Source organism: Coniophora puteana (assembly GCF_000271625.1).
Source record: "Coniophora puteana RWD-64-598 SS2 unplaced genomic scaffold CONPUscaffold_5, whole genome shotgun sequence".
Taxonomy (NCBI): domain Eukaryota; kingdom Fungi; phylum Basidiomycota; class Agaricomycetes; order Boletales; family Coniophoraceae; genus Coniophora; species Coniophora puteana.
In genome coordinates, this window is record NW_006913057.1 from 1,652,418 (window position 1) to 1,668,914 (window position 16,497).

A 16,497-nucleotide genomic window follows, 5' to 3' on the forward strand; every position below is an offset into this window, starting at 1 on the left:
AGGCACCAAAAAAAAAAAAGGCACCAAAAAAAAAAAAGTGGGATAAAAAAAGTGGTGGTGGTCAGCAGGGACCAGGGAATAAATTGCATATACCCACTTTTGTGATGCCCCTAATGCTGGGAGGCAGAAACAAAAACATATGGGCATGGGAGAGTGATGTGACCAATGACAAAACAAAAAGAAAGAAGAAGGTGCACAAAAACAACCTGCTGGCCTCATCAGGTACAAGCTCCCAAGCTGGCAATGAGCTCACCAGCAATTCCATAGAGGCTGTGATGTTCACCATGCCTCTGAGCCATCATTGAGCTCTTCTTACTGTAGGAGCTTGTCAGGAGGAAAGTGCAGAATGGGAATGCATACATGCACCTGTATGCCACCAGCCCCCTCACCATCTTTTATATCCTGCTCCTGCTCCTCCTTTGTCTGATCTCCTCCAACTCTCCTTTCTGTCTCCTTCACTTCTGTTGTTGTCTATTGTGCTTCTCGTGAGTGACAGCAGTACAATGGTGCTGAGTGCTGCCATTGGAACCTAGACAACATTGGTAAATCAGCAATAAGATAAGCACTGAAGTGTACTGAGAGTGTAGGTATCATATGGAATAAAGCTTGTATGTCAAAAATGAATGTGTAATTCCAACAGTCAACTTGGGCAGGGGAATGCAGTACATACCAGTGTTTAGAGTGTCAGTGGCATGCCATTTGATGATGGCACATGGAAATGGTGGGTGAGGGGATCAAACATGCGAGCCAGAAACAAAATAATATCAATGGCAACTAAATCCACTGGGCTATGAAGCTACATTGATGGTTGTACTCACGACTATATGAGTAGATACATGGGGTCTAACATGACTTTGGTTCACATAAACTTTCATGATAGGAAAGTTAGTCATACCACTGCCAGTTGTCAATGGCATGCCACTGGTGTGCCAGGAATGGCTGGCCAGCACTGCCATTCTGCCATTAAACTCCAAACACTGGTGCATACACTCACTTTTGTGATGTCACCAATGTCAGGAAGTGCTAGCAGCAATGTTTGACTGCAAGAGGGAGATGAAACAGAGGAGGAGAAGGCCAGGAAAAAAGAAAACACAAGTATAAACATTCAAAGGCTGGCACTGGTCAAGGATATGATGTAGATGTGTACCCACAATCCTATGTATGGAGGCTGTGATGACAGTTTTTAAAGGAACAATGTTGAAAGTGGCAAGAAAGTAGCCAGCAAAGTCTGAAATATGTTTTCAGTTAATGAAATACATGGTTATCAGCCATTTATATCTGCAGTGTTTCTCAGCTATGTGTACACACTTCCCTTAAAGTTCTATTTTTAGCATGCATAAATTGATAACTCATTGTTTGTTGCTATTGATCCAGCTACCACATATATCCCAAACTCAGCAAACCTGGACCAAACCATTCTCTTGAATCACTTGTTCTACTATCCCCTCAAAGGATAGGCCCCCCTTCTTCAATTGGCAGCACACCCACTGCAGCACTATAAGGTGTGCATTCTGGCTATTCTCTCATATAACCAGCTTAGGACTCAATTAGTTTGAAACAGGTTTTCTGTGAGTTATTTTGTTTGTGCATAAAGCAGCTGGCAGCCCTGACCTTCAATGTTTTGCTAGCACTACTAGGGTAGAGCTCTTGTTGGTCTTGGACTTCCACATTGCTGCTAGTCCCCTTCTCTCAATTTACTCTCTGTTCATTCCTGATTGAGCTATTGCAAGTAGCTTCAAGGTAAAGTACTATTTCAGCTTTTGCATATCCTATAACTATTGAGTCTAATGAGCTGCCAACTAATAGGATGTTGAGAGTTGCTCCTACTAGTAGCCCATCAATGCCAGGTGTTGAACTGCCCGGGATAGAGACACTTGTTGTCCCGGACAGTGAGAGTGAGCCTGCATCTCCAGTCCCTGTCATACAGAATCCAGTTCATTCATTGGGTACGGGCAAGACAAAGAAGCAGCAGCGTCGAAAACTTGTTTTTGATGGTGTGGCTGTGCCCCTACCTCCTTGGAAAACAAACCGCCGCCAGGCCAAAACAACTGCAAAGGAGAAGGCCCCAATCTCAATAGACACCAACTCGGCAGACTCCATTGTCAACGCGCTTCAATCTACTCTTCAAGCAAATGATTCCGAGAAGATAGCGGTGGATGCTTCAACTTCGGCAACTCCCACAGGCGAGGAATCCGTAGCTAACAAGTCCGGCAGCGGGAGGTACAAATCCGTGGTCAAGAAACGTGTTGGGCGACCTGCTTTACGACGCTCGCGAGGGTCTTATGCAGCGCCGACGCGTTCATCCCGCCAGTCTCAGACGACGAGTGCAGCGCAAAGCGAAGCGGAATTCGCTGAGCCCTCTCCGCCGCTTCTCCCCGCCCATCGTCCTGTTCGTGCGTTGAAGCCAATCTCATACGATGCTGCGCAGGAGTACGTGGATGCAGCGTTGGAAACGAACGTTGGATCCGTGTATATGCCGCCCCCGCCCCCGCCCCCGCGATGGACGGCTCACTGGCGAGATGACGAGGACGACCGGATGAGTGGTATGCCATTTCACACCTTCAAGTGGACTTGCAGAGCTGACTTCGCGAAACGCTTAAGTTTACTCGAATTCGAGTGCGTCTTGGCCTACGGCGCGAGACGAGCAGCTCGCACAGCAAAGCGAGCAGTGGTGCCTGAGGGTTCCGCCTAAATTTTTGCGGTCACTGCAGAGGCAAGAACCGCAGTCCGTAGAGCGTCCCCGCGTCGTAACAAGCCAGTCGAGGAAAAGCTTGTTCGACGAGCACATCAAAGCGATAAAGGCACTTGGCTGTAAGCTAACGTCTGAAGAAGCAGTGAGTACTAGTACCGTAAGAAGGGTGGACTTGAAATAGAGGGATTGACACTACGCACCTCCAGATGACGGAGTCCGATCAAGGGGATCTGCAGCCCGGCAGCTCGAGCGTCCAAACCGACGCAAGCGAGTTAGTCGAGTACAGTCGTGATGGAAACCAGCCCTATGAAGACGCTGGACATCCGTTCTTGATTGACACTCAAGCCGAGGCCTCGGAGGCGAACGCTTCTTCCACTAACAACATTTGAAACTTGGAACATGAAGTACTCACGGTTAGCTGTTACAGTTGCCTTCTCCTCGTCGTACCAGTACTGGTGGATGTCGGCTTGTTTCAGTCAGTCGCCTGGATAGAGGATTGCGATACGAATTCATAATACCAACGCATAGTGCAAACATATCGACTTAGATGTATGGTGAAAATTGGAAAATTCAGTGATGGTCTTCTAGCATTCATGTTATCGTCTCCGTACAAAGCGATGTTGCCACGAGGTTTACCAACTTTGAAACGAGCTTGGGGTTTGAACTGGATGATAGTAATACATCGCGAGGTCCCCTGATAAATATTGTCGAACGTGAGATGAGACCTCTCCAAGAGAGGTTGCTTTGCCGTGATGAATGACGCCATATCTTCGTCCCAAAGCCTCGAGTCCTTGAGCTTGAGACTTGCTGATGACGGCATCAGCTTCGCGCAGCAGCCAAAGGTGCCTATATGAGAGTAAAAACAGTCCTCGAGTCCAGGGCAGTTCCCGTGACACGGGAAGCGAAAGACAGTTCGTGGGGGCTACTCACCAAGCCTTTCGATCATGAACGCGTCACCTCGAGTGGTGCTGGTTGAACACGGTCATGTATTCTTGACCTGGCCGAAAATAGCTAGCGCGGAGCCTGGCGATCGTCCAATGGCAAAGAATTAGATCGTCTTAGACGCCATATATGGCTAATGCAAGACGAACTGCGATGACCCGGATCTGTGCGATCATCGCGGTAGTCCGATGTGAGCAGCGGCACGCAAGCGGCCGGTGACGGGTTCATTACGAGCGCGAATGGGTACATATGTTTTTAGAGCAGAGATACTACTGAGAATAGATTGCATCGTCAAATCTATACTCGTGAACAGGAACAAGACCGGCGTACAAGCTTTCTGAGGACCCTGATATCAAGCATCTTGGGTTATTTATGGGGCAGCGATGATCAAAGGATTTCCGGACGAGAGAGTTGCGAGAGGTCGCCAAGGTGCAGGCCCGCGAGGCCGTTGGGGCACTCAGTGCGTCATGGATTTCCCTACGCCGTCTGGCGGTTCGCGTGCTGAAGAGGCCTAGATCGCCATTGCAATGCCAGCGCGGGCCGTCGTAGGCACCCGGGAGGAGCGAGGTGCTTTAGATAATGCGTTGAGAATAATCTTCGCGTGAGGACAAGAATAATCTCAATGACAGCACCTTCTTGTCTTGCGTTGATCTTCCTGCGCCACGAGCAGCGCTGCAGATCAGCTCAGTTGCAAAAGGAAGCCAAGATAGTCCTGGACACGTCGACAATGTCTCTTGGGGATGATGCAGCGGCAGCTATGGGAAGGGTTATTACAATGTAGATGTCAAGCCAACTCAAAGGGACGCACAGAGTGTGACTGAGTGGGGCCTGCCCACAGGAGCAGGACCTGACAGGACCCGCATCAAACGCATTCCGCCGGCATCGCGTGTTACACGCCATCGCGTACACAATCGCGTGGCCCAGTGCAGGACCGCGGAGGAGGCGGACCGAGCAACGTGTTCTGTCGTCGTTGTAGGGCCCAACAGTCATCAGACAGTGAACTCGCAATAGAATAGTGCAAATGAGCAGAAGCACGCGTGTGAGGCCTGGAAGGGAGAAGGGACTGACTATCCAAGTCGCGAATTAGCGTTTTGGGCGTTTCAGTGATCGGGGCACCGGAGACTGCCGAAACGGACCGGGGGATGGCCGGTTTTAGAAGGCGTGCTCTTCACGCGGATATAATCCCCACATCCCATTTCCCCGTCCCCCCGCGTCTCTCTTGTCATCCCCTGCCTGCTGCTGTCTCGCACACTCCCTGCCACCATGAGTCTCTCTGTCGACGATCTCATCGCCACTTTCTCTTCTAACCACATTGGTCAGGAGGCCATGGACCTCGCTGCCCTTCAGGTACGCTTACCACCTTTTCCATCGAGCCGCGCATTGCTTATCTTTATTTCCCCTGTCTACACAGGCGCAGCTCACCCAAGCCTTCTTTCACAACCACGTTCAGACACAGGCGATGGCAGTCACTTCGCCACAAATTAACATGGCCCCTGCTGCGCCGCAGAGAGATCCTACTGGTGTTCAGCATTGCACAACGCCAACGACCCGAACACCCTCTGGTAGCATAAGCTTGTCCAGCAATCCTTTCCAGAACTCGGATAGCTACCGCCATCGCAGCGACAGCTCTGCTAGATCTCGATCTCGTTCAGTCCACCATGACGAGCGCTGGCACGATCTGGAAGAAATGGAGGAGGAAAACATGGTCGAGGACATCCTCATGCCTTCTTCGCCCCAGTCCCCTGTGCTCGCAAACCGCACTTTCGCTCCTGCGCAGTCGCCCATGGTTTCTTCCCCTACGTCACCCACATACAGCCTGCCGTCGCAAGCCGAGACGCTATTTACGACGACAGATCCATTCTACGTTGCACAGCTTCAGGCTGCACAGGCACCTCCTTCATCTTTTTTGGGCCAGACTGGCTACCCGTCTGCTCACTCGCCATTCGCCATGGCTGGGAACGGGCATCATGCCGTCCCCATGCATGCAAGCCCATTTCAGCGATAGAGAAGCAGGCGCATCCCATCCGCCCAGACGCTCGTGTTTAATTTATTCAAGCCCAGCTCAGCCCCCTCCATGTGACCCTTTTCGCCCCCATGTACGATCAGTCGATCCACACGCCGGTAGTGCGTTACGAAAAACAGCCAGTCTCGTTGCGTTGTGCCGCGTTTCATACGATGCGACCAGGATGGAGCCCATTCTTGGCTCGTCGTTTCCGGCCCGATGTATCACCATGTTTCCCCGCGCCCGCCAGTCACATCTCCCCACCACCTTAACAGGCTCAACGGAGAGCTTATTTTTTCGCCTCGCTGATTGCTTGCTCCACATGTGCCTGTCTTTGCCTAACACAACGGCCTGGCTGAACCAACTTCCCGCTCCACTTCACGAACTACGAGCATTCGAAGCAGGGTCACACATTATATAGCCTTCCCTCCCATCTGCAACACCCATCAGGAGCCTCCCCACCGGTAATCTGTCTCAGGTTTCCTCGGTTTAGCAGATCACAAGCATGGTTTTGTTCCACCCGGTCAACTGGTCCTACCTTACCCAGAACAGCAGCGACATCCCTGCTAGGGATTTTCTTTCCTTCGGTCTTTGTTACATAGATATTTGTGGCTTTTAGATATCTCAGTTCTGATGTACCGTATGGACCACCCTTTCCCGCTTTGCATTCACTCCTTGTACGTTGTCTATGATACAATGTATTTTTGTATTGACTTCCAAATCTTGCAACTGCATGAGCGCACCCATCACCGAAATAATTGCGTTATCATGGAGTCCTAATTGCAACACGGATATGTCAAAGGGTAAGCATGTCAGCTGATAGAAGTCTGACGACTGCTTGACACCAAGTGAAATGGGGCCGCTGAAAGGATGCGTGGTGAATGCGTTGTATTATACGCGGATCTAAATAATGTCAGAGAGGCTGGGCGAACTCTTTACCGGAGAAGGAGATGATACACAGGTGAATGTCGAGCTGAAAAGCGTGCGGTAGGGTATAGAGAAGCATATAGGGGGCATATCTGGTCCAGGGCATGTCCGAGGAGATGAGTTGCCTCGAGCGCGTCCTGTCAGAACAAGTCCTCGAGCGTCATTTGCTTGACGATATCCTGGAAGGAGATTAGATGGGATGGATAAGAACATTAAGGGACAACGAGAAGAGTATTTACCGTGTTGGACACCATCTGAGCAAACTCCTCGAAACTCAGTTTGCCATCGCCGTCGTGGTCTCCTTCCATGATTGTCTTATCGACGATCTGCTGCAATTGTTGGTCCTTTTTCATGCAGGTCGCGTGAACACCAGCCCCCACTCGGGAAATCAAGGGTTTCCAGAACGCACCTTCAAATTGCTACCCACCATCATCTTGAGCACGAGGAATAGCTCTCCGTTTGAGATATAGCCGTCCCGGTCAACGTCGTACACCTTGAATGCAACTATACCGCCACTGTGGCATGAGCACTTGACGGATACGAAAGGCGACAGCCCACTTACACCTCAACTTTTCTTCCCGTCCTCCTCTGCTACTGAACGCGCTCAGGCCGCCGACAAACTCCTGGAAATCCACTGTTCCTCCACCACTTTCGGATATCAAATTGTCAGGAGGATGATAAATACGACTGCAGATAGCACGCACTCTTCGTCAAAGATTGCAATCATCCGTGACGCCAGAGGATTCGTTGCTATTTGGGGGATCTGAAGGAACTCTTCGCGATCTATCGAGCCAGATCCATCACTGCCAGATGAAATGCATGAGGTGAGTTCTAGAAAGTCACGGTGCGGTACTACGATGGCCTCGCACCTGTCCAACTTCATGAATCGCTTTTTGAGCCGCTCCAGCTCGCTGGCGGTGACTGCAAACAAATGAGCAATCGGTTTTCAAGCACTCGTGCGGCGACGTTGAGCGTACAGTTTGACCGCTTCTGCATGTCTTCCATGAACTGCGACGCTGTGCGATTATAGCTTAGTGTCGGCGTGTTGCTTCGATGGAGTTCAAAAGACAATAGCAGAACATACGTGTTTGACCCATTGTGAATGTCTCTTCCTATGAAGTTGAACTGTAGCTTTCTGGTTTTGTGGTGGTGGTGAACGCGTTTCAAGCGGGGACTTTATAACCTCTGGGCGTGCTGTGGAGGAGGGATACAGGACAACAACCCTCGGCGCCTGATCACCATACACTGTCGGCAGCTCGTGGGAACACCGGCCCGAGGCCTGATCTCTTCGTCTCCTCGTTCGGACAAGTGCCGAAGGGTCCGACAAAACGCTCACTGCCGACGACGACGACGAAGCGTGCGGAGGTATATGTGGCAGACATGCGCACGGCAGCTCGCTCGCACTCCGGCACTAAAACTGGGCGCTCGGCCACGCGCCCTACCTCTTGTTCTACGCAGAATTCCTCTCGGTGATCTACTCTTGGGTTCAGGCTCGCCGAGGCGGTGCCTAGCCTCATATGCGCGTGCCAGGTCACAGCATATTCAAGTACTATCTCACTTCACCGCACAAGGGAGTCCACCGCTGTCCGAGTCACAGCGGCAGACAATATACGCGCTGTCCACGCCTTTCGGCAAGGGGGGCGTCGCGGTCATTCGCGTCTCGGGACCGGACGCGCTCAAAGTCAGGGGCGCCATCTGTAGACCTGTGAAGAAAGCAAAGGGTGCCGAACCACCGCGTCCATGGGTCATGGAACGGTGTCAGATTGTTCATCCAGTTGATGGACGCGTGCTCGATGATGGGCTTGCCGTCTATTTTAAAGGCACGTCCCTCACCCGTCACTAAGTTCAACGTTGTCCTGACCAATCTATAGGACCAAAGTCGTTCACGACTGAGGACGTGCTTGAGCTCCATCTTCACTCTGGTCGTGCTATCATCTCAGGAGTCCTAAATGCTCTATCTGCATTGCCTTGCTGCCGTCCTGCTGAAGCCGGCGAATTTACTCGCCGAGCGTTCGAAGGTGGTCGTCTTGACCTTACACAAGTGGAAGGTCTCAAAGACTTGATCAATGCCGAAACAGAGGCCCAACGGCGTATGGCTCTTGAAGCTGCAGGAGTGAGTGTTAAAATCTAGCACGATGATAACCCCGACAACTTCATAACTCATACCATAGGGTGTAGCCAGATCCCAGTTTGAGAGTTTACGAACCAAAATCATCAAATGCCAAGTGTTCGTCGAGGGTTTCATAGACTTTGGCGAAGACGTCGACGAGCTTGGTCAAGAGCACATGTTATCCGAAGGTCTGCCATCCACCCACCTGGTATCTCTAACGTTCTAAACGCGTGTTCAGCCAAGAAGCGCGCCCAAGACATATGTCACGAGATTCAAAACCACTTGAATGACAACCGCCGTGGCGAGATCCTCCGCTCCGGCATCCGCCTTGCCATCTTCGGACCGCCAAACGCTGGGAAGAGCAGCCTTCTCAACTTTCTCGGTGAGTGTGCTTCTCCCGCTTCACTTAGTTTGACTTTTCGAGCCCTCACGTAACTTGTGATCAACATCAGCGCAACGAGAAGCGGCGATTGTGACGCCTATACCAGGCACCACACGAGACGTATTAGAGCTCACGCTTGACCTCGGCGGGCTGCCTGTCATCGTTGCTGACACGGCCGGCATTCGGAAGACGAGCGACCTCGTGGAGAGCGTTGGCATCGAGCGTGCACAAAACTTGTCAGCTCGTGAAGCTCCTACGTGATGAATATTTTCTGACTTTTTCCTAGCGTGAAAGGATCCGATGTGTCCATCTGCTTACTTTCCCTTGAGGATTTGCTCGTCCGTCAAGGTGGCAAACTCGAGCTTAAGATACCACCAAATATCCAGCAGCTTGTGACACCCACTACATTCTTCCTACTGAATAAGAGTGACTTGATTGGTCCTCTAGACCAAAACCAAGTGAAGGAAGCATTGACTTCCTCTGGTTTCCAAGACCGTGCATGGACGTGCAGTCTGATGACCAACACGGGGACGAAAGCCTTTCTAGACGGGCTTACACGTAGCTTGCATAACGTGTATGTGTATGTGTTGGTTCTCAGAGCGGCGCACTGATTTATCATCAGATATGTCGGTCAAGACGAGATTACAAGCTCTGCTCCTCTGATCACACACGCTCGTCACCGTCACCACCTCGAGAAGGCTGTCGAACACCTACAGGATTTCTTACGGTACCGTGAGTCACGCCAGAGGTACTGTCTGCGAATAATATAGCTCAATGTTTTGTACGACAGCTATCGAACAGATCGATATAGCAGCAGAGGAGCTCCGCTATGCTGCGGCCGCTATCGGGAAGGTATCTGGGCTCATAGATGTAGAGGACATGCTTGATGTCTTGTTTCGAGACTTCTGCATTGGAAAATAAAAATGGAAACGCTCAAGACTTGAAGGCGGTCTCCATAAGCACATTGTGACTGCTTTAAGGCAAAGTGTTGCACCTTTATGCTATGAACTCGGTATGTCGGATATCTGCCACCAGTTTGACAGGTTTTCCAGTTTAAGAATGCTCAAGTTGTTGGCCGAAGGCGACTAATGACGATACCACACGATTACTGGAGCGTGTGGTCGCCGCATTCACTCGGGATGGAGATACGACAGCAAACGCGAGCGCATACTTCGCCGCCAATGCACCGAGCCTTTACCTTCGTTTTCTTTTGGTATCCTGTTTCAGAGCAATCAAGATCAACCGGACCGTTTTAACATTAATATAACGTACCACCTCCATATCTGCATCAGACGTCAAAGAACCATCCCATTCTCTCTTGCGTGCAGGACTGGCAACATCGTCAACCTCCATCGGCCCCCGGTACGCGTCTTCTAGAGGAGGCGCACTCCATAACTTGATACCACCATCTTCACCACCCGAGAGGATCACACCATTCTTGAAGAGATTTGCGTTTAAACTCAACCGGGGCGCTCTCGCAGGGAGAGGGAAGGCTTACCTCTTCATCCCATAACACCGAGCGCACGATGTCAGTGTGGCCTTCCGACCACACGCGATGCAAGGACCATGGTGCACTAGCATCATAGACGTCACTGCTGGAGATCAGAGCGAAGTCTCCTCTGTGATGTTGAAAAACAGTGGGCGCGACAATGAGAACGGTTGTAACGCAGTAGCGAGGCTACTCACTCGTTTGATCCTACAAAGACCCGAAGGTCACCCGAGGATCGTGTATTGTTTTGACAGGAGATAAGATAGTCCGTGACCCATGTGCGCGACTGCGTGTGGACCGATGGGTTGCGGATGTCAAGATCTGTGCGAGGATCAAGCTGTGTCGTGGCAAAAGTTAGCTATGAAAGCTGTTGGCTGATGGGTGCTTACCTCTTTCGACCAGGTACTGAAGGTCTCCATGTCACTTGCAGCCCAGACGTCAGCGCCCGCTGGACCGCAGATCCATCCTGCTTGTGAGACGCTGCGGCTCCAATTCCCAACATGCAGCACTGCTTCGTCTTCATCATGCTCCTCGGCGTTGGAAGTGCTGATCAGGCCGTCGGACGAGGCCGAGAGCAAGATTTTTTGGGTGGATTGGGATTGCTTGAGGAAGGAAACGACGGTGACATCATCCGAATGTGTAGACCCATGGGTCCGGAGGGGTGCAGCAGGAAAGCGGGGGTCCCTTTCTATGAACGTTGGCACTTATGATTGCTTTCCCAGTAGCTGTGACCCTTACCAGTACAGGATGAGCGCGTCTTCCCTCTCGAGAACGGTCCCTGCCGCGACGGTCAATCCGTCACTGGACGCGTCACAACACAGAAGAGGACGCAGAGCTCCGGATGTTCTCACTTGAAATAACTAAGGTCACTCAGAGCCATGAATTACCGCGAAGCAGACTCACTGTCAACCGCGACTGAGTTTGAGCGTGGATCCCATGCTTTGACGCACCCATCCTTCCCGGATGAAAGAAGCAGCTGCCGATCTGCAGCAGCGAGCCCGTGTACAGTTCTTATCGAGGTCGTCGCGGTGTTGTGTCCCCTGAGCTTTTGAATGGTCTGCAGGGACAACTTATCGAAGAGAAAGATTTCGTTCGAGGGCGATGACGCCGACGCAGCATACACGTTATCGAGTGACGTGAGACCTAGAACATATGCTTCGTCGTCGGGAAGCGAAGCGGCCTTGAGTGGTTTGTTGAATGTTTTGAATGATGGCGACTCTGTCAAAGACATATTCTCTGATAATTTTGAGAAGATGGTCAAAAGTCAGAGGAGGCACAATCAGGGACGGTCGCGTCTGTGTGCCTAGAAGGCGCCCATCTCGGGGCTATTACACACGCAGGTGTAGTCGTTACGGACAACATCTTTCTCTTCCACCTCTCACCTTCATCCACCACTCAGGCCCGCCCGAACTTCGCTGTCTGCGGCGGTCGTTGCTCCTTGTCTTCAACAACCCCACATTCGTTTAATATCGCTCTTTTTTGTCTGCAGCACCTCGCTATCGTATCCTTGCCTCCAGCCGTCGACGTCTGGTACACCCAAGCTTTCGGTCTTGTTTTCTAAGCTTTGATTGCAATCATTTCATCATCCATGTCTCGCCGTGGTACGTGAACAACCGCTTTCGTGTCTCTCATTCCATTAATTCTGCGGCCAGCTCCTCGTCTTCACCGTCTGCCTCAAAGACTCGATTACACGTTAGTCCCAGCCCCTCTGGGTCCGTACTTCCGATTACCGCTTTCCCTTCGAACCTTACCAATGCCGAACCCAAACTTTCTATAGACCTCTCACTTCCGCAGGCTACGGAAAAGTCGTCGCTGCCAGCCATCATTGTTACACCCTCATCGCCATCGGCTGAATCGAATTACTACATCGCATTCCTCAGTCCGCCGCCGAAAGCTACGTTCCGGGAGCGTATCTCTCCATACCTCTCACCATCTCAGCTGTCGTTCAAGGCACGCATCGCTTTCCTCGTCTGCATCGTTCTTCTCGTTCTTGCTCTCCATTTCCTTTCGCACCTCGCGCTTGCCGTTCACCGACCACACCTCAACCTATACGCCTCGGAGATCACCATCGAGGGTGCCCATGCCGCTTCGCAGGCGCCGGTCTGGGATTTTTCGGGTTTGAAAAACCTGTGGGAAGTACCTGGCGGTTCCGGTGCGGTGCATGGAGAAAGTGTAACGTAGGATGTGTTCCCTAGGTTTGTCTTCGCTGGAGTTTTTGTTGCATGCCAAGCCGATAAAGCATATGCATGCCTGAATCTTGTTTGCTCTCGGCTCCGCTTCCTGTACTTATTTTTCTCTCCTCGGCCAGTGCAAATCCTGCTTGGTGACAGTTGACTCTATTTATTGCCTTTGTTTACTTTGGGAACATAGAACTTATAGCTATAGCTGAACGTTTGTGGGTTTATCGATGCCGATTACACAGCATTTTCGTTTCACATATCGCCGGGCGCTAACAAGCCACTGGTTGGCAAGAGATAAGGATGCGAAGGTGAGGAGGTGGAGTGGTCGCCATCGGTATGATGGATGCACCGAATACGACGAAAAGAAGAAGTTGACTACCTTAGGAAGGGTAGTGGAAGGGTGAGAATGGCTTTCTTCAACACGCTCATCACCTCTGCCTACAGTTTCGAAGTGGACATCACAACTATCTCGTGACAACGGATCGCAGTAGTCCAGCTTATTATCCGGCCTGAATTAAGATTTTTCATGCGGGTCCTCTGACATGGCCACTGACACATTGTTCAGACGGAAGCAGTCTGTCATGCTGGACAGAGTTTACGATTCTCAGAACTGCGGTGATTTTTCGAGTTTCCGACCAAGGTTCCGACGGAGGTGCTTACTTCGAGGAAACAGGATGGCGGAAAGCGTATGCTTGCTCCGTTTGCGGGAGGTAGTAGCCATTCTTGGTGGGTCAGCAGAGGTAGGTAAGGCTGCATCGTGGCTGAGAGAATACGAAAGGATTTTCACGCGCCCCGCTGTTGCATGTGGTCCGCATCTGCCGTTCCCTCGATACAACAGATACCTTATAGCATCATGCATCATCATCCCCGGGAAAACTGCCGATCCACCCAGGCTTTATATCCCTCCTTTAGTCCCCCGGCGCCGTCCTGTGCGTGCCGTCCAACTCCGCCGCAAGTCCCATTTTTTCCTCTCAAGAGGCCAGACGTGCCTTAGCGCCTCTGGAGGCCGTTGCAGGTCTATAGGTTTCTATTCATCAAGCCTTGCAAAGGGCAATGGATTCAACAAACCCGGCGACCGCAACACCGCAATCCACGTTCATACCCAGCTCAGGAACCACTTTTCCAACTCCTTCATTCAGTTCCACTAGTTCCTCTGCACCAAGCCAATCATCCTCCATTCCGCCCGATGGCAACAGTGGTAGTACGAGTACATTTTTGACCACTCCTGCGCCATCGTCAAGTTCTCCTGGAGATCCAACCTTGACATCAGCACCAACGTCCCTGGTTCCCTCTACCTCGACAACTTATGAATCGAGCACGCTTTCGTCGGTAGATTCCTCTTCGTCCCTCAGCACATCTAGCGCGACACCAAGCGCTTCTTCGAGTATCTCGTCACTATCGACACCCTTATCTAGTCCTGCCTCATCAACAGTTCAGTCGCTCTCTTCCTCTATTTCAGGAACTGACGAAGGTCCTGGACCATCAACCTCTACACCTGGGCCTACCTCCTCACTTTCGTTATCGCCCTCAGCAACACCACTCTCCACCACTGCTGCTCCTTCCGCCACCAGCACTCTCTCTCAACCTTCAGGCACCGGTGTTACTTCGGTCTCTTTATCGCCGTCGACCGCGAGTGGACCTACGCCGTCTTCTGCTCTAGATCAGGGTGTAGGCAGCTCTCTCACATCCTCCTCGGCGGCGCCGACATCCACCAGCTACTCGGCGGGGACCTCAACAAGTGACAGTTCTTCGACCGTTACTGTCAGCTCCACTGAAACTTCAGCATCCGCCAGCTCATCGGCTGCTAGCTTCCCTACAGGGGATGCGCCTAATGGAAGCTCGCCGACTGGAAGTCCATCAACGAGCAGCAGTTCCCCGGCTGGTGCTTTCAGCTCGACTGGAGCTTCAGCATCCGCCAGCCCATCGGCTACTAACTTCTCTGCAGGGGATGAACCTATTGGAAGCACACCGACCGGAAGCCCATCAACGAGCGACAGTTCCTTGACTGCTACTATCAGCTCAACTGAAACTTCAGTATCTGCTAGCACACCTCCTATCAGCTCACCTACAGGTGACGCGCCCGATGGGAGCTCGCCGACCGGAACCTCTTCAACAAGTGCCAGCTCACCCACTGTCACTTTGCCCCCAGATAGTTCGCCTGCTAGTAGCTTGAGTAACGCCCCGCCTAGTGAGTCCAATGTCGGACCAACCCCCGGTAATCCGGCGTCCACCAGTGTCCCACCGACATCACAACCGCCTAGTCCTACCGCCCCGCCGACGACGGACGCCCCGCCAACGGGATCACTAACAGGAGAAGAAGTCGGGGTTACCTCGCCTGTGTCGTTCACTTCAACCCAAGGGACTTCACCAACATCTATTCCTAGCCCGCAAGATGGCGTCACTTCCAGCGCCGGAGGGGGCGGAGGTCCAACGAGCGTCAGCACCCAGGTTACGCTCTCTTCCCCGGTCGTAGGTCCGCCTGCGTCGACGTCTCTCTCAGCCACTACACCGGTGCCATTGACTCAAGCGCCTTTACCCCCTACAAGCACACTGAGTCCCCCATCATCTTCTGATACCCTTGCATCTGCATCACTCTCAAACCCTACTTCGAGCTCCGATGTATCACTGTCAGATGCATCGAGCACAACGCTACCAACAACCAGATCGGTTACGCCCCATCAGTTCATCACGGGCTCCCCGACACCAGAAGTTGTCACCAGTGGTGTGGTCAGCGGGAGTGTGACGATATCTACCGTTGTGACTATATCACCTTCGGGCATCATTCCCGGAAGCTGGGAACCTGACAATTCCAAGTCGTCATCGAGGTTCGTCCTGCTGCCATCCGACAATCCATGGTTATTCTAATAGAGACTATTAGCAAACGATTGGGCGTTATCCTTGGATCGACCTTTGGTGCACTTGCTTTGATCGTCATCGCAGTGGCAATCCTCCGGTGTCGCGCTCGGCGACGCCGACAACGCTATGGCCAGATGCTTCAAGACTATGAGGAGTGCTTCCCGCCTGACGAACCTCACCACCAAGATGGTCATACTGGACGGAACACGACACTGAGCCCTATAACCGAAATGTCTGAAACGACCACCGCCAGGTCGATTTCCGTCCGACGGTCGAGCGTCCGCTTCAGCCTGCCGCCAGTTTCTTCGCACGCGTCTGCGGCGAACAACATCTACCGCGCGTCGACGTCAACGATGTCGCCCTTTGCAGACTCGACCGAGTTCAGCGACGAGCAGCTGACCGACCCATTCTCGGATGCCAACTCGGTCGCATCGTCCAAGACGAGCGCACCGAGCGAGCACTCGTCCGACACCGTTTCGACGCGCATACACTTCAGCTCTGAAGCCGCCCAGTCCGTGGCGGGCTCGAATCGCAACAGCGCCTACTCCGCTGGTAGCGGTGGCTTCACAAGCACCGACTCAGTGAGCGAGTCCCTCCGCTTTGCTGAGTTGGCCAGTCGTTCGTCCACTATGTCCTCACGGTACAACCCGCGATCGAGCAGCGGGCCTGAGCCGTCGACTGACCAAGAGCGAGACTTGAAATCGTCATTCATTCCCGTTACACAAGCACGGCTGCGCCGGCTCTTAGACGAAGTCAGGGGGAACTAAAAGTTTGAAACTGTTGTTGTAGTTTATTCGTTCGTTTCTTACTAATAAGGACCGTTTGTACATGATGAGGATTGGTCTCCCTATTACTCCGAACACTTTGCATGTTGTTGGACTATGCGAATTTAGCTGGACATGTTTGCTTTTCTGCGT

At 52.0% G+C, this 16,497-nt stretch overlaps 6 protein-coding genes across 6 annotated transcripts; 4 read left to right on the top strand and 2 right to left on the bottom strand.

Annotated features, from left to right (window-relative positions):
- Positions 1 to 1,840: 1,840 nt before the first annotated feature.
- CONPUDRAFT_72485 (uncharacterized protein) lies at positions 1,841 to 3,081 on the top strand (the record flags this gene model as incomplete). The annotated part of the gene is made up of 3 exons (XM_007769316.1): positions 1,841 to 2,543; positions 2,602 to 2,834; positions 2,899 to 3,081. The coding sequence occupies 3 exons, from the start codon at positions 1,841 to 1,843 to the stop codon at positions 3,079 to 3,081; spliced, it is 1,119 nt and encodes a 372-aa protein (XP_007767506.1).
- Positions 3,082 to 4,857: 1,776 nt separating this feature from the next.
- Positions 4,858 to 7,757, bottom strand: CONPUDRAFT_103047 (calcium calmodulin-dependent protein phosphatase). The gene is made up of 9 exons (XM_007769749.1): positions 7,648 to 7,757; positions 7,541 to 7,579; positions 7,433 to 7,484; positions 7,268 to 7,366; positions 7,126 to 7,211; positions 6,973 to 7,067; positions 6,803 to 6,907; positions 5,044 to 6,742; positions 4,858 to 4,979 (listed from the first exon to the last, which is right to left on the bottom strand). Exons 1-8 carry the CDS (start codon positions 7,658 to 7,660, stop codon positions 6,704 to 6,706), a joined length of 528 nt encoding a protein of 175 aa, XP_007767939.1. The 5' UTR covers positions 7,661 to 7,757; the 3' UTR covers positions 4,858 to 4,979; positions 5,044 to 6,703.
- A 131-nt stretch (positions 7,758 to 7,888) lies between these two features.
- On the top strand, positions 7,889 to 9,987 carry CONPUDRAFT_164820 (tRNA modification GTPase TrmE). Its single transcript, XM_007769750.1, has 8 exons — positions 7,889 to 8,383; positions 8,435 to 8,676; positions 8,735 to 8,861; positions 8,912 to 9,055; positions 9,126 to 9,291; positions 9,342 to 9,629; positions 9,678 to 9,787; positions 9,846 to 9,987. Exons 1-8 carry the CDS (start codon positions 7,933 to 7,935, stop codon positions 9,974 to 9,976), a joined length of 1,659 nt encoding a protein of 552 aa, XP_007767940.1. The 5' UTR covers positions 7,889 to 7,932; the 3' UTR covers positions 9,977 to 9,987.
- A 262-nt stretch (positions 9,988 to 10,249) lies between these two features.
- On the bottom strand, positions 10,250 to 11,775 carry CONPUDRAFT_53973 (WD40 repeat-like protein; the record flags this gene model as incomplete). Its single annotated transcript, XM_007769156.1, has 6 exons — positions 10,250 to 10,492; positions 10,554 to 10,674; positions 10,742 to 10,881; positions 10,934 to 11,228; positions 11,283 to 11,390; positions 11,444 to 11,775. 6 exons carry the CDS (start codon positions 11,773 to 11,775, stop codon positions 10,250 to 10,252), a joined length of 1,239 nt encoding a protein of 412 aa, XP_007767346.1.
- A 414-nt stretch (positions 11,776 to 12,189) lies between these two features.
- On the top strand, positions 12,190 to 12,593 carry CONPUDRAFT_40038 (uncharacterized protein; the record flags this gene model as incomplete). The annotated part of the gene is made up of 2 exons (XM_007769114.1): positions 12,190 to 12,256; positions 12,322 to 12,593. Coding segments are annotated over 2 exons (339 nt in total), but the record flags the coding sequence as incomplete, so codon positions are not given.
- A 1,704-nt stretch (positions 12,594 to 14,297) lies between these two features.
- CONPUDRAFT_143665 (uncharacterized protein) lies at positions 14,298 to 16,478 on the top strand. Its single transcript, XM_007769751.1, has 3 exons — positions 14,298 to 14,531; positions 14,659 to 15,549; positions 15,603 to 16,478. The coding sequence occupies exon 3, from the start codon at positions 15,715 to 15,717 to the stop codon at positions 16,345 to 16,347; it is 633 nt and encodes a 210-aa protein (XP_007767941.1). The 5' UTR covers positions 14,298 to 14,531; positions 14,659 to 15,549; positions 15,603 to 15,714; the 3' UTR covers positions 16,348 to 16,478.
- Positions 16,479 to 16,497: the final 19 nt, after the last annotated feature.